Source organism: Mesocricetus auratus, unplaced genomic scaffold (assembly GCF_017639785.1).
Source record: "Mesocricetus auratus isolate SY011 unplaced genomic scaffold, BCM_Maur_2.0 Super-Scaffold_4256, whole genome shotgun sequence".
Taxonomy (NCBI): Eukaryota; Metazoa; Chordata; class Mammalia; order Rodentia; family Cricetidae; genus Mesocricetus; species Mesocricetus auratus.
This window is the reverse complement of record NW_024429182.1, coordinates 19,773,695-19,796,984: the sequence shown is the minus strand read 5'-3', so window position 1 is coordinate 19,796,984 and position 23,290 is coordinate 19,773,695. Positions and strand designations below refer to the sequence as shown.

Here is a 23,290-nt window from a genome sequence, read left to right as displayed (position 1 = left end):
ATCCATCTTTATCAGAACCCCTGCTCACCTCCGTCAGCTGCAAGGAACATCCATTTTCCTCAGCCTCTCCTCATACACTTCCAGATCTGCTTCCCCAGCTCCTGGAAGCAAGGGTCTGTGACTGCCCTCATAGTCAGGAGCCCAGACAACTCTTTCAACACACCACTTAATGTGCCACCAACAAATGGCGTTAGCCTGAATAACCAGCACCGTGTCTGTGGGACACAGGCTAAGGCTGAACCCAGATCAAGTGGGACCAAGCCCACTCAGTAGAAGCCAGGGCCCAACCCAGACTCACAGTGTGCATCCCAGAATCAGCGAGAAAGGGCAGGAAAGCGGACCCTCTCCTCCCACAGTCTCTGAATACTCGACCACAGGTACATGGTGAGGCTAGTCAGCCTGTTGAAGCCATTGGCGCCAGAGAAATCGAGGCAGCTTCTGTGTGAGATTCTGTTCAGTCGGAGAGGAAAGAAGGGCTCTGGATTATAAAGAATGCTATTAGGGCTCCAAGTGAGGTTCCAGTGATAGCTGACAGATAAGCAACGTAATCCGAGGTCCATCTGCAGCAGGATGGATAAAGAAAATGTGAGGTATCCAAGCAGTAGAATATTATATAGTTAGTAACAAGAACAACAATATGGATGGACCTCAGAAAGAAGTAACAAGACAACAATATGGATGGACCTCAGAAAGAAACGCCATGCTAAGGGAAATAAGCATTCAGATACAGACACCATTGTGCCCATCTATGTGACATAGGACAGGCAGTCTTACCAGAAAGCAAAACAAGGTCCAGGCAGGGAGATGGAGCTACTGCTTAAAGGGGACAGAGGTGTGGGGAAATGTCATCTAGGAATAGACAGTGGTGATGGTCACACAACAGAGTGAGTGTGTGTAATGTCCTGGATATTAACATTCTCTCTGTGATTAAGACACCTGCTATGTATATGTTAACACAGTGTCATAAAAGAACTCGGGGACACCGAGGAAGCAACAATCAATTCTCCCTGTGGAAGGAGATTCAGTTCATTCCGCTGAGCAAGAGGCTTGTGAGACAGACCCTCCCACCCTGTCTCAGGTGCAGGGATCGGGGAGAGCAGGGTTCACAGGGAGGGTCTGAGGCCCATCAGCCTAGTCACCCTGCTGTCCAAGAACCCTTTGTGACTCCCATTGCCTACTGCCAATGTGGCCCTCATTCTAGAACATTTTAAGACTGAGCCCATGTATGCTGGTTTCCAGGGGACCTCTACACAGCACTCTGGGTCAGTGGGGGCCCTGATCATGGGCAGCTGGAATCCCCTGTCTTATGCCTCCGCTCCCTGCGTTACACGCTCCTCAGTGCTTAATCACTTTCTTAGACACCTTGGAAGCAACCTGTGGTGCTATATTATTTAATGATTTAATGAAGTTTGCCTGAGGGTTCAGAATGCAAAGCTAGCCACAAGCCATAGAGCCAGGCAATAGTGATACACGCCTTTAATCCCAGCAGCCATACTAGCTAGCCATAGATCCAGGCAGTGGCGGCACAACCTTTAATCCCAGGACTGGAGAGACCAGCAGATGGATCTCTGTGAGTTCAAGGCCACACTGAGCTACTTGAAATTGATCCACTCTGACCCTGACAGAGTTCACACAAAGGTGATCTCAGCACTTGGGATCACAAGCCTTTAATCCCAGCACTTGAGATATATAAGATAGGAGCAGATATTCACTCTGTGGCATTTTTATCTCCAGTCACATTCAGGCAGTTAGTCTCCAGCCACATTGAGGGCAGGATTGCTTCAGTCTGGATAGAGGTAAGAGCTACTGGCTTGGCTACATTGCTTCTCTGATCTTTCAGCTTGAATCCCAATATCTGTCATTGGGTTTTTATTTTTCGTGTTACAGTGATCTGTTATTGACAGCTCTCTTGTTTTCCAGATTTTCTGACAGAGCTGTGTGGCCTGGTAAGCCAGTGTGCCCGTGCTGCCATGCCCCCTGCTTCCACAGCCAGAACTGCCAACAGTCAGCCCCCATGCCACACTGTGCTTAACCCTGTGAGCCTCAGTTCCCCCGCCATCAGACATGTATTACACGCAGCTGTAACAACCAAAAGCAGAAATGCTATTGGAAGCATCTGGCAAGTAAGACATAACAGATGGTCATATAACAACTACATGTTGCAATGATATTAAACTTAATTTAAAAAAAAAAGCATTTTGTGTGTGTGCTGGAGAGATGTATGGCAGTCAATAAAATGCCTGCCATACAAGCTTGAGGTCCTGAGCTGGGATCCCCAATACCCTCATCAAAAGCCAGCAGCACTGGGGGCAGGGTCGAAGGGGGGACACAGACAGGTAGATGCTTGGAGCTCATTGGCCACCCAGTCTGGCTAATTAGTGAGTTCTAGATTCAAGGAAAAGCACTGTCTCGAAAACTAAGGGGAGAGACGATGACAACAGCATCTGACTTAACTCTGGCCCCCATGGGCACCTATGTCCTGTGCACACACTCACACACTAAAGCATCCACACACAGACTTAGACACGAAGCCAGGCACGTGACTGCACACCTGCAATCCCAGCACCCAGGAGGCAGAAGCAGAAGACCAGCCCATGAGTTCAAGGCCAGTGTGGTCTATATAGTAAGTTCCGAGTCAGCTATGGCTACCCAGTGAGACCCTGTCCCTTTTTCTTTTCTTTTCTTTTCTTTTTCCACTAAGTTTGTGTTTGCCTGCTTCAAAGCAATAGATAACCTTAACATCCTAGGTTTTCATGTACCAATACGAATCACTGTTTTTCCAGCTTACTCAAACATGATTTCTAGCAGTGTTAAATCTCCACAAAGCATGTTTATTTATTAATGTATGGTCCTATTGTCATCTTTTTTCTTTTATTCTTCTCTATACATTACATCCTGACTAGAGCTTCCCTTCCTTCCACTCTTCCCAGTCCTCCCTGCTACCTCCCTTTCCCCCATATCCACTGCTCCTCCATTTACCTTCAAAAAAAGAGCAGGCCTCCCGGGGATGCCAACCGAACACAGCATAACAAGTTACAATAAGAACAGGCACAAACCCTCACATCAAGGCTGGACAAGGTAATCCAGTAGGAGGAAAAGGGTTCCAAGAACGGGCAAAAGAGTCAGAGACACCTCCCACTCACACTGTTAGGGGTCCCACAAGAACACCAAGCTGTATATGCGGAGGACCTTAAGACCCTGTCTTAACAGCAAGCCCCCCCAAAATTTTTTAAATAAAACACTTTAAATTTTTTTAAATATTTGCATGCTAGCTCAAACTTTGTTAACTTACTCAGTGAGACAACTAAACCTCTTGTCTATTAACTGCTTTTCTCTATTTTCCAAAGTTCACTATCCTAGTAAAATCATTTGTATAGTCTTCAAAGTATAAGAAGGGGGAAAACCCCCTATTTCCTAGTTCTCCCCAAACAGCCCCTGCCTGTGTGCACACCTCCCTACTTTGTCTTCTCTGGCTTAAGTGTTCTGTCTGCCTCATTCTTCTCTGTGTGATGCCGTAGCCATGCCAGCACCGCACGCTGCATTCACTGGGCTTCCGTATGTGATGACCATGAAACTCTTTTGGGACACCCTGGCTGTTTATAACTATGAAAACCAGCATGGTTCTGAACATTTTGGGGGCTGGGCTGGGTCCAAAAGCATGGCCAGAGCTGTGTGAACAGATGCCCATCCATGCAGAGCACAGAGGCTTGCTTGGCATGTAGCTGTCAACATGAGGCCAGCCACCCTGCCCTTGTCTCAGAGGCCCCTGCGCCAGCCCAGTGGGATGCGGGCCTTCTTCTCTCCTGCCTTGACAGCAGGCACAGATGTAAGGATCGGAAGGCACGTAGAGATTCCAGAGTGCTCCGTAACTGCTAACTCATAATCCCCAGACGGCTCTTGGGGGTTGGTGGCCTCAGCTCTCAGGCTCCAGCCAGGCTGGGCAGAGGCAAATACCCACCAGGGGTCTCCACCTAACCCCCATCCACTCACACTGAGGGAAGTAAGGCCTCCCTAAATAGGACCAAAGGACAAGAACGTGATAATGTTGCTAAGTAGGGTCCCTCCTGCCACAACTGACTCAGGACCTTGATGACCTTGACCCTGAAAACCTACATTTTCATAAACACACACACACACACTCACACGCGCCTTACTCTAGTTTAGTCACAGATAGTTTAGCAATAAAAGCATGGATTGGGAGTCAGATGTTCAAATCTAGACTCTGATTGCTTCTTGTTTAAAAATTGGACCAGTCACTTAACACTAAGCCCATTAGGTATTAAAGGGAATTCCCTGGAAAAAAATAAATTTGTAAATAGGCAAACAAGTTTGAGAGACAGGACCACCTATATCTCCCTGGAGTTGGTTTGAGTTTTTTGGTGTGGGCGGGGGATTTGTTTGTTGTTTGTTGTTAGAGACAGTATCTTACTATGTAGCTCTTGGTGTCCTGGAACTCTCTCTGTAGACCAGGCTGGCCTCGAACTCACAGAGATCCGCCTGCCTCTGCCTCCCGAGTGTTGGGATTAAAGGTGTGCGCCACTAGGTCTGGCTTGGAACGGCTTTTTGCTCTGTTCTGTTTTCTAAGTCTGTTTTATTATTGTGACTGTGTATGGTACGTTTGAATACAAGCTCAGGTCGTGAAGTGTGTGGAGGTCAGGAGTCCGTTCTCTCCTTCCACCCTGGGTTCAGGTCAGGCTCACTGTCCAGGGTGTTCAAGCGCTTTTGCCTGCTGAGCCATCTCTCTGTTATTCTGCAGACTCCAGGACACGAGATGACCCTGCTGGAGCCCGCTTTCCTCTAAGCATCTAAGCGAGGCCATTTCCATCTGACACCCTGAGCCCCTCACCGGCTTCCTCTCCCTGGACAAAGCTCAAGAAATTCCTAAGGGATGCTAAGGAGTGATGGACTCCTAGCAAGAACCCTTGTGGGCACGACAGACAGGAAGGAGGCTCCGTGGGAGCTGGGACCCACCCTGGAGTCCAGCTTCCCACACAGCGGTCTGCTCAAGCTCAGCTCTTCTGCCTCCTGGCCTAGACGTGTGGCAATAGCGAGGTCACCTCAGAGGCGAGACAGATCCATTCCGTACAGCTATTCGTTTAGTGGCGTAGCCTCCTGCCTCTGGTGGGGGCTGGGCCCTGGCGGGAAGGGATGCTTTGTTCTTCTGACCAGTGCTGACAGTTTAATTAAACCCAGCTTGAGATGGGGTCATGAGGGTCAGGCATTCTTCCACAGGGCTGCGCAGGCTCACAGCCTGGCTGCTATCACCAGGGCCTTGTTAATGAGTCGCCATGGTCCTTGTGACAGGGATATATACACGTGGGAAGCAGATGCCCTGGGCTGCCGCAGTAACTGCCTGCCCCTCCCAAACCTACAGAGACCCAGAAGTTGATCTGGTCTTGATGCATACGGGCTTCCAGGCTAAGCGAAAGCCCAGAGGACCGAGCACTTTGTAGATGAGTGAAGGATGCAGCCATCCAGACAAGGCATCGTGTCTGTCCTACCTGGGGACAGAGGCTAGGGTGAGCAAGCACACAAGCCGAGTGACGACTGGGATTGGTCGCTCTAGAGAAGTTATCAGAACTCAAACACGTTCCGCTAGCCCCAAACGGGGACCCTGTGAAAGTCCATGAAGATGACATTTCTACATCCTCTGAGGATTGAGTGGAAAGAGGAAGTTGGTCACACACCCAGGTAACTTGCTGCCACAGGAGACTCAGGTGCAGCAGCTGGTGCCTACCCTCTCTTCTTCCTGCCTGCTGAAGTCTGAGAGCCAGCTAGCTACCAGAGAGCACCTATGGTAGACTATCACCTCCTGGACAGGCAGACATGCGGTTAGAGCCACATGGCTACCTATCCAAGTTTGACCAACCCTGCAAGCCTGCAGGAGGCCCACAAAGACCTTCGGAATGAATAAATGAATGGGAATATATGGAGGAAGAGATGGGGTCAAGGATAGTGAGGGTCTGGGGGACAGAGGGCATCTAGGAGGGCCCATGTAGATGGCTGCTGTAGATAAATGCCAGGTGCTACTAGCTGGATGTAATAACATAAGCTTTAGCTATAGACAGAGCAAATTCAAATTTGACTCAGCCCTAGGACATGTCACAAACCCTCTGACCTTGCATACTTTCACCTAGAAAGGGGAGCATCCTGATCTCACATGGACATTCCACGACTGGAATCGGATTGCATTGCTAGGCTGTGCCAGCACGGCCCAGCACTGAGTGGCCTTCCGTTCTCACTCATTGCTATCATGGCCACAGTTCCTGAAACCCTTCTTGTCCTCTCTAGAAGACGGGAATGGTAAAAGGTTGCAGACTCACTTCTGCAGAGACTAGTTCACACGACAAGGTGAGGGCTTTCTTCTGCAGGGAAGCTTGGGAGCTGTGGGGATGACTCAGCAAGTAAAGAACTTGCCATGCAATCAAGAGGACAGAGGTTCAGATCCCCGGCGCCTATGTAAATGCTGGACAGGTGTGGTAGCCCACCTAGAAACCCTGCGGAGGCAGACAGGAGATCCCCAGAGTAAGCTGGCTAGCTAGACTAGCCAAAGCCAACCGATGAGCTCCAGGCTCAGCAACAGAAAAATAATGAAGAAGATGATCAGCAGTGACTTCTGGCCTCCACACCCATGTGCACACTTATGCACATGTCCCCACACACAGATGTGCACCCAACTCATGAGCACACGTGCATACAAGCCACACACATACACACGCAGAATAATAATAAAATAAAGAGGAGAGGAGCGCTGAGAAGGAGCTGCAGACACTCCGCCGCCAGTCAGAGAATAAAGGCTTAGAGCTGAGACACGAGCCCTATCGCCTACTTGCTCTCTGCTGGTTTCCCCTCTGCTGTTCGAGAATGTGACCAACAGGACTGTTCCAAGCCAAACTCCAGCCCTCTGCTGGCTGGCAGACCAGCCTCCCTCCATAGCCTTTCTGGGTCATTCCGCACAGGTACCTGAGGCCTTCTTTAAAAAAAAAATTAGCTGAGGGAAACAGAAGCTGAGGACAGGTCTCCGCATGGTAAAGGGACAATTCTGGGCTAAGGATAAGAACTCTCCACCGGGCTGGGGCTCCGGAGAGAAGAGAGAAGCCGATACTGATGTGTGGTCGGCCACTCCGAGGCTGGAAGTGTGGGAGCCAGGTTTTCCCTTCCAGAACAATGCCAGCATGGATGCCCATATTTCCCGACACCTGCCACGCGCCACAGTGTTAATGCCAAGACACAAGAGTTTTTCATCTCTCTTCAGCCTCACAACAGCCCTGGGAGGCAGACATTATTATGGTCCCACAAAAGAGCAGCTGGCTCCACAGGGCTAACGGAAGCCACATCACGTCTGGCACTGGTTGTTTGTGTGGAGCTTTATGGCGCTGGGCCTGGAACCTAGGGCCTTCTCCGGGGCTAGGCAAGCCTTCTACCGCGGCACTGCCTCTCCAGCCCACCAGCATTAGCTTTAACTCAGACACAGGGGCTTTCAGTACTGTTCAAAACTGGCAAGTGCCCTGCCATAAATATAATACGTCCTTTTTAAAGAATGTCTGGGAAACACAAAAGAAAAAAATTACCCACAGTCAATCCCTGCTAGAATTCTGCAGTCATTTTCCATGCATTATTTAGAGTAATTCAGGGATCAATACAACTCTGGTTTTTGATATCACAAACATATGCATTATTTGACATCTCCCATGAAGGCCATTTCTGATGACTGCTTAAGTATTCCATCAAGCAGATATGCTGGAATTTGCCTAACCACTTCCCTGATGTGGGACATTAAGGTTATTTCCATGTTCTGTTCAATAGTCTAAATATCGCTGCAGTGTGCATACTTATGCTGGGGTTTTATCTCCTCAGAGTGAATCCCCAATGGTGAGATTTCCAGGTCCTGGTCTAAGCCCATTTTTGGGGCTCATTAATGGACCTTCAGAGTCCCAGTGCCTAATTCCAGCCCTTACATCCAACTGTTCTGTGATCCAAGACAAAGCCCCTCTTCAGGACATCCATTATGCATTTGGAAGGAATAGGACTGCCAGTGTAGAACAAACAGTAAATGGATTTAACTTCTGGAAGCTGCAGACAAGATCATCCGAACCACAGACTACACCACCTGCACATCCTGGCCACACCTCCCCAGCACATGTGGTCTCCAGAGTCCACTGCCACGATGCTTAGCAAAGCAGGTGCGTGAAAGTCTTTAATTTCCTCCAGATGGAGAGGCTTAATCACAGATCCCTCCAAAGCAAAGGGAAAGTCAACGGAGGGACCAGCAACAAGGCGCTGGTCTAGGCAGGCCTTCTTAAGGAATACCGCAGTCCTGTAGCCAAGGAGGCAGCTCCAGAGTTACCACTGCGCCAGCTGATCCCACAAGCCCCAGCCATCATCTGGCCTAAAATGGGCTCATCAGATTTCTATTCCCAAGACTCTAGAGTGAGGACCCAAGACCCTACAGAGATCACATCTATGTGGTTACAAGAAGCAGGAGGAGGGCCAACACTGCAGCTAATGCAAATGTCAGTGCAGTGACGTCACTGTTGCCAAGGGGCCTGGATGGTGGTACAGGGAGAAGCAAGACAACAAGCGGTATACCCAGAAAGAACTAGAAACATCCTGACATCTCAGTTGCTGTGACAGATAGGTGTACCTTAGTCCTTGTCCTGGGGAACCTGGGAACTTGGTACTCATGACCTACAATACCCAGCACACCTTCACCCCACCAGTCCTCAGGGTAGCATGCCTGAGAGCTCTCTGGCCAGAACAACTGGAGAACTCAGCAGGGACGTTGTGGAAGGCAGATGTTCAGGTCAACAGAACAGGTGGAGATGAAGCAAAGCGTAGCAGCAAACATACCTTTAAACACTCCCGTGTCTGTGCCCACAGCCGCCTCCACAGTGGGTGAGCCCAGACAGCAGGAGTAAAGGCTCGATCAACCAAACTGTGCTTAGCAGCCTCCTACAGATGGTGCCTTTTTCAAGATGGCACATGCCGGATGGGCACAGGATGCACAGGCCTCCGTCATGATTTCACGTCTCTGGCTTACGTCGGTGGAACATGTTACATAGGCATTCTCTGCCGAGTCCTACTGGCTTGTACACCGGGGGAGGTTCAGAAACATGAAGAGGCTGTGGTAGGGCTTCGTCACAGAGTGTGTACTCAGCACACTCTAGACGGAACCCTGGGTTCTGCCTCCAGCACCAAGTGCAAGACAGCAGCTGAAAAGGTCTCCCTTCACCCAGGGCCAGCTATGACGCTACATGAAAAACATGTCCTCCTGCCAAGTGCAAGGAAGCCAATGCCTGCAAGGCCAGGCACGGAGCATTCAGATGTCCTCTCGGTAGAGCTTGGAAATAACCCACATACACAAGACCTTGAGGCCTCTGCCTCCCTGGTTCCCAGCCAGGGAGAGTGCCAAGAGCAGGTGTCCTCCTCTTCGGCTCCTCCCTCCTTGAGTGGATTTCCATATGCCTGTTTAGTTATGAAGTCTGGTTACTTAATACTTGTTAACGTGTGGAAGACCTTTGCCCCAAAATTCCTAATGAAATATGAAACACGCAGCGTGCTGGGCTTCACATCCACTCTAAAGATATCACTTTGCCTCTCCAACCTCGTCTCTACAGCAGCAAAGTTTTGAGACATCTCACAGTCACATGTGCCAGGCGCCAGAACCTTGCAGGGGAACCTGCATTATGAGGAATACAACAGACATTCGTGGCAGGCCACCCACAAGCATGGGTACACACCCCAGCTCAGCTGGAAGCTTACAGAGCTCAGGAAGAAATGCTGGCTCCCAGCAAGCCACACTGAGAAACCCAGGACCGTCTGGCCTTTGGTGTACTGTTTCCCAGACTGCCTCCCATTCCATGAAGAGGGGCTTAGTGGACTGAATCAATATTCAACCCAAGACAGGCACACAAGGCAGTGACAAGGGTGTAAGAGTGTCCACAGCAGACTGTGGGCACAGTTAGGGCCACGCCCACCCCTAGAACACCCTGCCACCAGCCCCAGCACATGCAGCTGGGATAACAGGGACTCTTTCACACTCTTGCCTGGAGACGTATCCCACAGATTTCCTATAGAAAGGTCTGGCCTTCGATGCCCGAGCCTTCCCTGCCAGCAGGAAGCATGAGCCCAAGGTCAGGCCACTAACTCCATCCCACACCCCCCACAGCGTAGGTAGCAACCCGCATGTGTAACTCACAGTCGGGATAGAGCTTGGTTGTTCTGGAACAGTAGTTCAGGCAACACGTGCAGCTGGTTTCGGTTCAGTCGTCTGGAAAAGGTAACAGGAGAGGTGAGAGTCACCCACGTGTTCAGGAGATGGCCAAAGACTCAGAGAGCCCTGCATTCCAAGTCATAAGAACCTGGATCTAGCCCCAGTAGGACCAGAACACAGCCCCCAAGGGTCTTCTCTAGGGTACAGCTCATCTGTGAGTGGTCACTCGGCCATACTAAGCCCTCAACTAAACAGCAAGAGTGACCCTCCTTCTTTGCTTGTCCCCTTCCTGAGCCACCAAGCTCTGATCCCCAGATAAACCCAACCGTGAGTTGGATCCTTGACCTTATGAAATGTGCAACAAGTCCTAATGGGGTAGGGTGGCTAAACATCACAGAACTTAGTGTTTTCTCCATACTTGCCTAGGCAGCGTTGGTTTCTGTTTGGCTGATTTGTTGGGCTTTTGCTTTGTTTTGTTTTGTTTTGTTTTACTGTCTGCTCTGGTTCATTTTTTTTCAAAATTAAAATAACATCATTTATTATTATTATTAATGAAAATTAATGCTTTCAGTGAGCACGGAAGTGCACACCTCTAACCCCAGCACTTGGGATGCTGAAGCAGGAGGATCACCACGAGCTTGAGGACGAGGCTACATAATGAGTTTCAGAACAACCTGGGACAGACTGAGACCATTATCTCAAAAAATCAGGAAATTAGATAGGGGGGAATGTTAGCTTTTTAAAAAAATCAAAAGCTCAGGTGCAGGGCATGGTGTCACACAACTTTAATCCCAACACTCCAGAGGCAGAAGCAGATAAATCTTTGTGAGTGCGAAGCCAGCCATGGCTACACAGAGAGACTCTGTCTCAAAACAGCAAATAAATGTATTTTAAAAATCAAAATAGAGCCAGGCGTTGGTGGCGCATGCCTTTAATCCCAGCACTCGGGAGACAGAGGCAAGGGGATCTCTGTGAGTTCAAGGTCTGTCGAGTAAAGGAACAACCTGTCTCAAAAAAACAAAAAAAAATCAAAATAGAAAAAAAAGCCTCAAATTACAGGAAGAGAGACACTCAAACACCAGTGTGGCCTTTACTTGACTTTTTTTTTCCTTGCCAAACAGCAGTAATTTTATTTCAGTGCTGAGGGGTAAACCCAGGCCTCATGTATGTAAGAAAAGTTCTGGAACACTGAGCTGTACCCCAGCCATGCTTTAATTTTTGATGCCTAAGGAAGTGCTTTCATAGTTTTCAATATTCTGATATTCTATATCAGTGGTTCTCAACCTTCCTAAGGCTTCTACCCTTTAATCCAGTTCCTCATTCTGTGGTGACCCCCAAACATAAAATTATTTTCTTACTACTTCCTAACTGTAATTTTGCTACTCCTATGAATCATAATGTAAGTATCTGATAAGTAGGATATCTGATATTCAACCCCTGTGAAAGGGTAGTTCAACCCCCTAAGGGGTCAGGACCCATAGGTCAAGATCTGTTGTTCTGAGGGCAGATGGGAGTGTCACTGCAGACACAGGCAGGAGCCAGAAGTCTGGGTCTGGAATCTGCCTGATAGGAAGACAGAGCACCAAAGGACCCAGACCAGCCGTGGGAAGACTTGCTGTCCAAACTTACACAGTTAGTTTCTTAACACAGGAGTCTAGAATGCAGCAAAGGACACTGTCTAATTGTTGAGAAACTATAGCAGATGATAGTATAAATATTAAAAAAAAAGGTGAGAGACTTGCAACACAGTCTCCAGCAAGGCATCAGCACAGCGTGTCACACAGAGGTCCCCAAGTGCTTCTCTCACTAACTGCCATGAGCCTGCTCGGCAAAAAGAAATCTTCTGGATGGACAGGAAGAGACTGACTCTGCAGCCCTCAGGAACTCATCCATGGTTACCTCCTCTGAGGTCGCCTTTCATCTGATGTGTGAGAAAGTCCACTGTCACCACACTAGGGACCTCCATGTCCCAGCACAGGACAGACATCGGATTTACAGCTTTAGGAGACCAATTGGAAGAAGCTGACTTTAAAGGGCAGGTTCCTAGGGAAACACATCATTGGCTTGGAAGAAAGGGGACTACCAATGCAAGCCTTAAAGCAACAAGAGCAGACATCGGATCTCCCCCGTCCCTTATCCCTAGTCCAATAAATTAATCCAGTATTTACACTGCCTGGTAATTGCTAGGTTTAGTTTTGTTTTGTTTTCCTCCCAAGACTTTCTCATTTTTCTGGCTGCAATTTGTGAAAACATTCAGAAGGGGGAAGGGAAGGGAGGGGAGGGAAATTCGATGTCTAATATAAAGTGGAAAATCAAAGGACGCTACAGGCATGAGCCACTATAGTAAGAAACATACGGGTACCTCAGAATGAAAGCAGCAGCTGAGGAGGGCTGCCTGTCACTTAGCCTTTTGGAACTCCTGACACCAAGACAGACACTCCTAGACATCACCTCATAGCACAAAAGCAGAGGGAAGGGTGGGCTTCCTCCTCCCGTGTGACAATGATGCTGTCACTCAAGTACAAGCCTTCCTCCTTGCAGCAACCCCAGAAGTAAATGCTCAATGCCACCATCTTGCCGCACAACTTGGCTCTTACCAGTGCCCAAAATCAGCTTGCAGGCGTCACTGAGTTGAGTTCTTGAAAGCTAAGGGAATTTTGATGCCAAGAGGCAAGTGAATTACCCAAGCACCCTTTGGGCTGATGCAGGCTTCTGAAGCTTGCATTTTTGCAGCTCCCGTTCCGCCTCACTTCCTCATAGTTGACTTCCCAGGCAACTAAGCATGCTCCATGACCTCTATGCAACTAAGCATGCTCCATGACCTCTATGCAACCAGCCAGCCCAGGCCAAGGCTCAGACCCATGACTTCCCGGGCCTCGCACTCCGGCTTCTGCACACACTTTTCCGAACCGTTTGTGAGAACCAGCTGTGTCTGCTCTCACAGTTGTATATGCCACAGGTACTTAGAAGTAGGATTATGTGATTCAATTTCATTCACAAATAAATGAAATGTCATGGGGGCGAGAGTCATCTATATGAAAATTACATTGGCTGCTTTGGAAAGATCTTAGGGAAGAAAAAAAAGGGAAGGAAAGCTGCCAATTGAAGGGTGGTTGAATTCGGTGAAAAGATTTAATTCTCAACCCAAATTGCTTCCAGGGTGCTGAAAAAAAAATCTCATTCTACCTTCAAGAAATCCAACCCCCTCCCACCAAAATAAAAAAGCACACCGTTTGTGTTTGGGTGAATAAAGCCATACAGATCCCCAGTCACTGTCTCATACTAGAAGGAATAGAGAAATTCTTCGGGGGGGGGGGGAGGTGTCGCTGGGAAAGGAGCCAATAAATGCACATTTCCATTTTAATTGAAAACGCTATGTTCACAGTCTGGGTGTTTTTATTCTGGCTCCCGACTTCCACCAGCTTTCACAAACCAATCCCCGTGGTCCCCCACAAATCAGAGCAGATGGCCACTGCACTGGCTGCTCACAGAAGGGGTACACGGTGCATACCTGACACCCCAGGGGTAGAATAGCTGCCTGCTGTCGGTGGCCCAGACCAGAGAAACAGCGCTGAAAATGGACAGGAGGGACAAGCTCTGCAGTGACAAGTCGTGACTGAGAGGAAGACTCTGCCAACATCGAGTGGCAGCAGCAGGGCCATGCCTTGTCAAGCCCAGACCCCCCCTCCCGCCTTCCCAGCTCCTCCGAGGCCAGGCAGCACCGCAGGTGGAATGGAATAGACTAGATCCAAGCCAGGCCCTCAGAGCCTGGGATTTTACTGTTTTAAAGAAAGCAAACATAGGAGGGAACATCTGGCTTAGCACTGGATGGCTGACTGCTCAGTTTAAGGCTGGAATGGGACGGGGGGGGGGTCTTCTGGGCTGCAAGAAGACAATGGGACAAACATGCCCTTTTCTTTGTTTAATGCTGTGTTTTCTTTGACATAAAAATGAAAGGAGAGAGATTAATTAGGTCCTACTCATTAAGAGCCTCAGCTTTGAAGGCAAAGCAATCTGGTTCTAATCCCCTCTTCTGCACATGCGGCACAGCCTCTAGGCACCTTGGTCTCTCATCTGTGGAATGCCACTTGCAGGAGGAGCTTTACCTCGGGTTAGATGACATGCTCCTGGGCCAAGGGCAGCGGAAGGCACTCAGTATTAACTGTAATTGCCATAGAAATTCATTGTGAGCCAATCAAGGGAGAAAGAGGAGGCATCACAGAGAACAAAACTGAAGAAGCCCCACCCCCTCTCTCGGTTTTCTCCTCTACTCCACTCTCTCTCTGTCTCTGCCTGGTCTCTCTCCCTCTGATTTTATTTATACAGACATCACTCCCTGCATTTTCTACCCCACTGTGATCACACCCCAGGGGTGATGACGCCATTTCAGTCTCGATTGTATCTTATCTCCACCCAAATGGCTATTTCTAATTTTTGGTAATTTGCGAAGAATATCCAGAATTATGAATGTCCAACAATTTTTCTGGTCAGTTTCTTAATACAAAATGAACTTTCTGGTCAAAGAACATGAACTTTGGCCCTACCCCAGCCAACATCTGCCATTTGGTTGACCACCATAGGGAGGTGAGTGCCCTCCCCATCTTCACCCGCCAAGTCCTTTTCTTTTTCCTCGTCACCAGTGTGAATGCAGAAAGGTTACCAAGGCCCAGTTTCAAAACTGAAAGCCCCACTCAGGAACAAGTCATGCAAACTCTGAGAGTGCCTTTGCTTCCTCACTGCCGTGCTGTGGTCCTGTTCCTAAGACAGCAAGCCTCAGGTCTGGAGACTTCCCTGGTAGTTCTGCTCAGCACACCAGTGACTTCCTTTACGAACCCACAATCAAGAATGGCAGCCACACCTTAGGAAAGATGGGCGGAAGGAATTCCAGCTGTGCAAATTTTTGCCATCATGTGTTCTGGGACTAGCAGCAGGGCTGCACTGTGGATGGGAATGGAGATTCGTTTCCATTTTTCTCCAATTAGCATCTCACAATGCACTATCAGGTGGGGTGAGGCTGAGACCCTTCCACCTCAGGCCTTACTGTAGGCCTGCTGACACCCGCTCTGGCAACCCCAGCAATCCCCCCAGCCACACCCTGTACTCACAGGCGCTCCAACTCCTTCATGTCATCAAAAGCTCCGCGTTCCACAGCGCCGATCTGGTTCTCCATCAGCTGCCTGAGAGGCAAAGAGACAGAACAGACAGGATGCTAAACAAGGGTTCCTAGGAACTCCAATTAGCTTTGCCAGAGCAATGTGGGCTCATAAGGGGGACCAGAGCCTTTCCAGGCCCTGTATAGATCCAAGTTCCCCAACTCAGGTTCCACAGCAAGCATTGCCTGGCAGAGCAATGGCACAGTGCCAATGATCACAACTATGCTAGAAGAAGGTGCTAGGTTTCTGGGGTGCATGTGGTCCTTTGGTCCAGAGCATGCATCCAAGAGACATGGCTAGCATGGCAGAGGAAAGTCATATCAACTGGGCAGAGTCCACACACATAAGCAAGAATGCTACAGTTGCCAGACAACGCCCCCGCTGTCTGCACCCTATTCCGCCTAGGCCCATCTGCTGAAGAAAGGAATGGGTGCCCAGGCCAACCAACCACCTGGCTCCATGAGATTGTGCATCTCCCCCACCAACATGCTCTGTTTCGGAGCATCTGACTGGTGGGCAGCATTTGTCACTGAGAGATGGGATGCTGTGCGATCATTTTGGAGATACGGCAGTACTTTTTCTCCTGTGTTCTCCCCTCTCCTCTCCCAAGCAGATGGGTTGCATGCTCCTGAATGGGCTTCCGGCAGGGTTTGGGGCAGGGCACTATATTTTTCTCTCTGCTGGAGGCCTGTAGGAGGAGTTTCAGGAAGAGAGGACTCCCCAGAATGGGAAGAGGAAAGTTTTGGTCAGTGTGGGTCAGTTCTGGAGCAGCAAAGACTCTAGTGACTCATCACCCCCAACCTCAAAGTGGATTATCCACAAGGCCCCCCACTCGCCCTAAGGACCCCCAGAACTGTGAAGTGTACACCCCTGAACCCTGGTACTATCCCGAGTGGGAGGTGAGGGACTCTGCACATGTGATGATGGGGCAGGGCCTCCGAATCTAACTGAGGTGGTAAAGTCAGATGCCTGTGTGCCACGGCTATCCACCTCTGCTACCCGAGACCAGCGAAGCAGAGGGACGGAGGGCCAACACCAGCCCTCTTCCCTGACCTGTCTGGCAGGCACTATGGATGGCCCGGATGGCCCACTGCTTAACGGGGCTGTGCCTGCCGTTTCCAGGATCTCCACTCTCAGACACCTGAGTAAAGGCACGTCTTTCTTCTTCTGTCCCCCCATCACCCTCTTGACAGGGCCTGCAGCCTCGCTGAGGATCTGCGGAGCCTGTCTGAGGCAGAACACTGGAGGTGGTGGGCCGCACTGCGTTCTCCACCCCCCCATCTGGGGCACTGTGCTCGCCACGCCCTCCAGCTGATGTGTTGAATCTAGTGCCCCCACGACGTGTCTGGAAGCAGAGCTGTTAGGGACAGTGTAAAGTGATGTGGTAATCTGGGTGGGCCTGATGCCCAGGGATTAGTGAGTCCTCTCTGTGTGCTCGAGGAGCCAGGCCATGTGAGGCCCCAGCGAACAGATCGGGATTGATCCAGAACCTCAGTCTTCAGAACCTGAGCAAGGCCTCTCTGTGGTTTAGGTCCCACCCATGGTTTTCCACCAGAGCAGGCTGAACTAGCAGAGACCTGTAGACTCTCCGTGACACCTGCTCTTCCCTCAGCCCCAGAGGCAGGAATGGCCATGACTGCCCCATCCTTTCTTTTTAGCCCTGTGGGAGGCAGTAGCCTCTCTGGGTCAGGACACTCAGTGTCACCCCCTCCACCCACTCAGGAGGCTCCTGACTCCACAATAGAAGGCCCGGGCTAGCTTGTGACTCTCAAACTCCGATCAAGACCTCCATCTAGAGACCCAAGGCTGGGGGTTAGGGTAGATGCAGACCGTGAGGGGAACAGCAGCCCATACTCACAGCACTCGAAGCTGCTTGAGCCCAGCAAAGTCATTCTTGTGGATCCGAGTGATATTGTTGCCGTTGAGCTCCCTGGCAGGGAAAAGAGAAAAGTGAAATGGATGGTCTGCCCCCACCAGGGCTCAACTCAGACTCCCCTTCACCTTAGCAGACCCCCCACCCTCCCAGCCAAGAAGCCCAACAGGCAGGCGGGAGCTTCATGCAGCCCCCATTCCTACAGCAGGCACAGTAAACATGGCTCACTGCTGGGCGTGCAGAGCACCTCAAACACAACTCCACTCTGGGGACTCACTTAGATGGAGAGATAGGTCACGGAGGGAAAGAATCTGGAAATAGGCCATGGTAGGGGCATTCTGGGTATCCTAGACAAACCTCAGAATCCCTACCCTTAAAATGAAGGGCGCCAGTTGTGACAGCCTCAGAGAGTTCACACCGGCATAAACAGGTAAAGACCACAGCTGTCCTCGGGGACACTGCAGTGTTATCATGGGTGGTAGTGCTTTATATGCTGGCAGGAGAACAGGGGAGGGATGTGCAGTTCAGGGGTGCTGAGGAAGTGAGACTTGAGCTGAGTAGCACGAGACAGAAAATCCTCAAGGAAGAGCCGCTGAGTCAACCCCAGTCTGAGGGGAGTGAGAGACAGACTGAGAGTTGGGGGCTGCGGGTCCAAGCAAACACAGGACCCGAGAAAAAGCAAGCAGCCAGTGAAGGGCTCACACAGGGCCCGTGAGGCCATTCCTGAGGCAGCTAGCAGGAGAGTGTGTCCAAGGAGCATGATGTCCATCCCCAGGGACCAGACATACTGATGCTGTGTCTCCTTCTCTCACACCACCCTGGGTGTCTGCCCTGTCCTCCCTCCCAAGGTCACATCTGCCCTTCCCTTGGCCCATCTACAGAAACTAGAAAAGATCCTGGTGGGCATCTTCATTGGCATGCTAGACACAGATCCCGGGTAGAGGCCAGATGGCCCTCCCCAACCCAGCCTCCTAGTGCTCTTTCAATCTCTGTCCAGCAACTCCTCTTCCCAAGCGGCCTGCTCAGCCTCAGGAAGCCAAAGGGAGCGTTCCCAGAAAATTTCAGTACCAGAAAGTTCTTGCATTTTCTGGGCCACCACAACACATATTCAGACCCTGACTGTCGCCTCCAGCATCTAATCCATTCCTGAGGCAAGAGCCACACTGTCACCATCACCTGTATGCTTTCCATCAACCTTAATGCTCCACCCAAACACACACATGCACACACGCACGCACGCACACACGCGCGCGCACACACACACACACACACGCACACATGCACACACACACACTCCATGTTTACCTGTAAGCCATTCTTCTCACTTAACCAAACAGTGGTCAAAACTTCCAGTATGGCCATGAGCTCATTCCAAGTCCAAGACACTTTGTCCTGGAGTGTATGGAGAGGTATGTGGTCTAGACAATGATCCATAGGGCTTCCCCTAAGAACCGAATGTTCTTTGCTTCCACAAGCCCCAGGAATCTAGGAACTAGCCTGAGTGGCCATCATGACCGCCTGATGGATGATGGAAGGCCAGTCCTCAGGTACTGGGTGTCCCAAGGACAACAGCTGAGAGATGACAGAACCCACAGCCAGGACCTTCTGACCCTAGGGCCCAGACTGTCAATCAAAGCTATCAAAGTTGATAAGCCAGTAATTCATTTGACTAATCACTCTCTGTGCCTAGGACTGTCTGTTCCTGTCCCTTTATAGTATAGGATCGGAAGGGGCTTCAGTGATATTCTAGGTTGCCAGACCATAGGCGAGTGCCCCAGACCAAGCCCCTTCCTTATTCTAACCGCTGTGAGAAACATCATCTCCACGTGATGGCTCTCATCGACGCCATGGCTTTATCTTAATTGATCTAAACGTTCTTCCCTGGAATGGCCACCGATCTGTACCTTCTGCAACACAACTTTTCTTCAAACCCTGGGGCCATCTTCGGGAACCCTTGCTAACTGGCTCTGATGGCAGCACAGCAGCCTTCCTTTGAGTCATCATGATGAAACTTCCAGCCGCAAACTCCACCGCACAAGGTAGTTTGGGTAGTTTCGTTTTTCTCGTTATAAAAGGTACGTCTTTGTTGGTTTACAGGGACAGAAACGTTAAAAACAACCATAGTGAAGTGGGAATGTGTCCCACAGGCTCAGGGTTATGGACACCTGGTGCTCAGTGGGTGGCTCTGTGTGGGGGATTATGTAACCTTCCGTGGGTGCAGCCTGGCTGGAGGAAGTATATCCTGGGGTGGGCTTTGAGTCTCCACGACCGCACCCCACTTTGAGTCCCTTCAGTCCACGCATCTTTACTTGTAAATGCTCATCACTGTGAGTCACTGGTCTGGTCCGAGGCCTCTGGTCTCTGCTACACCACTGGGGGTTCCTTGTTTGATAAGGCAGCTGGCTATAGAATATTCCCAGTGCAACACTGACAGAAAGGGAGGAAAGGCAAATGCTAGGACTTGTCTGCCTGAGACAGGGCCAACATGGAGCTCAGGAAGCCCTGAGCATAGAATTCCCACTAAGGCAGGTGGAGGTGGCCTGGGCAGGCAGGTAGTCCGGATATGTCTGTCACCTGCGTGTCTCGCTTCTCACTGAGACGGTGAGCGCACTGGGGCACACACCTCAAGCCATCCCTCCTCCTCGCTTCCCGCCCAGCGCTCATCACCGCGTGGAAAGAGACGGGCAAGGAAAGTTCCTGTGGCTCCCACCCAAGCACAGCCTTTCCGGGTCGTCCCTGCTGGGCTTCCCCAGTGCACCTGCCCAATGCACCCTCACTCTCAGTGGCCAGGTCTAAGCGGCCCCCCTCTAGGGAGAACCCTTTCTTTCCCATGTCTGAGGGCAGCTGCAGCTTAGAAATATCAGATAGGCCTTAGCAGAGACGTGACCTTCCCAAGGTCGTCAAGCCCTGGCAACCATGGCCTCTCGCCAGAACACAGCATCCAGGCCTCTGTTCCTCCACCAGGGAGTCCCAGAGTGCTGCCATGGAGGTCCTTTCCCAGAAGGCTTGCTGCTGCTGGAACCCCTTCAAGACTACTGCAGTCAGAGCAGCACGTAGTGTGCCCACAAGGGCAGCTTTCAGCCTCGGGGCTCGGAGGGAAGAAAAACCTCAGTGGCAAAAGATTTTGGAGAAAATTCTCCGAAGCAAAGCTGTGTAGGGGAAAACCAAACCAGAAGGAGTTCTCGAATCCTCTCAGGAAGCAAGGATACTCACCAGCATCTGGGGGTTTGTGAAAATACAAAGAGGGGCTGAGCAGTGGTGGCGCACGCCTTTAATCTCAGCACTCGGGAGGCAGAGGCAGCCGGATCTCTGTGAGTTTGAGACCAGCCTGGTCTACAGAGTGAGTTCCAGGACAGCCTCCAAAACAATACAGAGAAAGCCTGTCTCAAAAAACCACGGCACATGGCACATGTTTCTATGGCTTTCTGGAATACAGTGGTAGATCTGCCTTAACCTGAGATATTTCCAGGAGTGCTGGCTTCCAGTGGGTTCTCTGTCTCCCTGCTCCCTCCCACTGCAACCCACCCCCTACCCCACTTGATATATGCATTCCACAGATGGACACAGCCTGAATGTTCCATGTACAGAGTGGGCCCCTTGACAACAACCTCGTCTCTCCCAGGGCCCTCTGGTCTCCTGGATGAGCCCAGTGAACAAGGGAACACTGCTGGTGAAAGCAGCCAGGCACAAAGGTTCCCGGGCACACCTGCTGCCGTGTGTGTGTGTGTGTGTGTGTGTGTGTGTGTGTGTGTGTGTGTGTGTGTGTGTAGGACAGCCTCCCGCTGGATGATAGTTTGTTGTGCAACTCGTGCACCCATTGGTCTTTGGCCGTTGGAAACAGTGTTGCTATGTATGACCATGGATGTAAGTGTACAAAATAGCTCTTCAAGTCTCTGTTCTCAATTCTTTTGGGTCATGCAGTCTATTAGTTTGCTTTCTATGGTACGATAAAACGCCATGATGGAGGCTGCTTACAGCAGGGTTTATTTGTCTTACAGCTCCATCGTAAGAGCAACTGGCAGAGCAGCAGCTGGAGACGCACATCTTAAACCACAAGAAGGAAGCAGAAAGGGCAAACTAGAAATAGAGCCTTTGAGCTCTCAAAGTCTAGTTCCTCCCAGAAGGCTACACCTCTTGAGAGTCTTCCCCAGTTAGTTCCCCCAGCTGGGACCAAGTGTTGGATTATATGAGCAAGGAGGCATTGTCATTCAAACCACTACATATAGTAGTTTGTTTCTTTGTTTTGTTTTTTTAAGACAGGATCTCACGATGTAGCTCTAGCTGTCCTAGAACTTGCTATATAGACGAGGCTGACCCCAAACTCACAGAGACTCACTTGCCTCTGCCATCTGAATGCTGGAATTAAAGGCTTGCACCACCACCACCAGACCAGTAACTATTTTTAATTTTTTGAGAAATCGCCATCTGGTTTTGCACAGCAGCTGCTTCCTTTGATGTCCTCACCAACAGGTGTTACTTTCTGTCTGGGAATTCTTTTTAATAGTAGCAATCCCCGTAGGAGTGAAGGGATCAAACCCAACTCAGTTCCAATTCCTTGTACTTTTCTATTCTGAGAGTCAAACTTCAACTGGCCCCCTCATTACTGGGGCCTTCCTTACGTCTGGCAATCCCCTCCTCTGAGCTGGGAGCTGGCAGTAAGGATCCTCCCAGATAACCCCCAGGCCTCCCAGTCACTCCCCACCAGCAGTCACTGACCCCCTGAGGTTGACATCTCTGCACCCCATGGGGTCTCCTTACTACCCTGTACCTCTGGACGAGATGCCCCTCCCTGTGCCAGAGGAGAGGGGTAACCAGGTGGCCTGGAGGCCCCAGTGCTAAGCACTCACAGGTGCTGTGTAGAGCTGGGTGAGTGAAAGAGTGAAGCCTCATTACCATCTGAAGAACAGCAGGCTCCAGTCAAATTTAAAAGCTATGCACAAACACATCTCACGGCCTCACGACTCAGGGACTCTCAGCCAACCACCGAGCAGCCAGCTGCCCTGTCCCCGCTGCAGACGGCTCTACCTCTCTACGAAGCTGACTAAAGTAATATCTCCTCCCAGGAGTGCTGAGTAACACAAGCTCTGAGCATCTTTGCCTGAGTCTGGCATGAGAGTGTAAACGGCGACCACGGGCACCATCCAGGTACAGCTCTGTATCCACCCTTCCCTGACGTAGTGCTGCCCTCCTCCACTCCCCCCCCCCATGGCCCCTCCCACCATCGCTACAATGCAGGCAAGCAACTCCCTGGGGCTGCCTGACTGAGTTTCCTCTCTGCTGCCCTCTCCCCCCCCAGACTTCCCACCCCCTCACTCCCACCGTCTGCCCCTGCCTGCCTTCGGTTCCTCCAGGAAGCTGTTAGTCCCAGGCTGCAGTGATCTTGGCCTCCGTGCCAGCAGCTTGCCTTGGCCCTCATGCTCCTCTCCTCACCCTCCTCCCCTGCTCCACGCAGTGCTCCCTGCCCTAAACACAGCTCCTCCCACGGGTGCCCTCCTTTCTTTGCCGCCAGCTCACCCCAAGTCCTCTCAGTGTGGGTTAGAATTAGAGGCAGTCCTCCTGTGGCCTCAAAGGGTACAGTTTCTTCATTAGGAGACCCCAGACAAGCAGCACTTCCAGATCTCATTCTGTGCTCCCCAAATCTGAAATCGCCTTTGCCAAGGACTACAGAGTCAGCAAGTCCGGGGTGAGTCTGGGAATGTGAATTCTGTGCTAGACTATACTTAGTCATGAGTCTCTCCCAGGCTGGGCCTGTGGGCCTCTCCAATGCCAGCCTCAGTCCTGTGGAAATTCTATGATGACAGAATATCTGTCATGGCCGTTAAAATAACCACACACTAGCAGCCAAAACTACCCCAAGTCCACCACCTCACAGTTCTGGGGTTCAATGTGTCTCACTGGGTTAAAGCAGAAGCCCTCAAGGCTGCCTTCCTCTGGCCACCTCAGGAGATTGTCCCTTTATATCTTGGCTTGTGGACTCTTCTTCAACAACCTCTAATCTCGTACTCTGTCACCACATTTGCTAAGTCTTACCAGGCCTTTGTTCCTTTTTAT

The 23,290-nt window shown here is 50.6% G+C and overlaps 1 protein-coding gene across 1 annotated transcript in view; it reads right to left on the bottom strand.

Annotated features, from left to right (window-relative positions):
- Slit1 (slit guidance ligand 1) overlaps positions 1–23,290 on the bottom strand; it is a 150,556-nt gene that overhangs the window by 118,531 nt on the left and 8,735 nt on the right. The window contains 3 exon segments of the mRNA XM_005063601.4: positions 10,199–10,270; positions 15,319–15,390; positions 17,225–17,296. Coding sequence (XP_005063658.2) covers positions 10,199–10,270; positions 15,319–15,390; positions 17,225–17,296 — 216 coding nt within the window.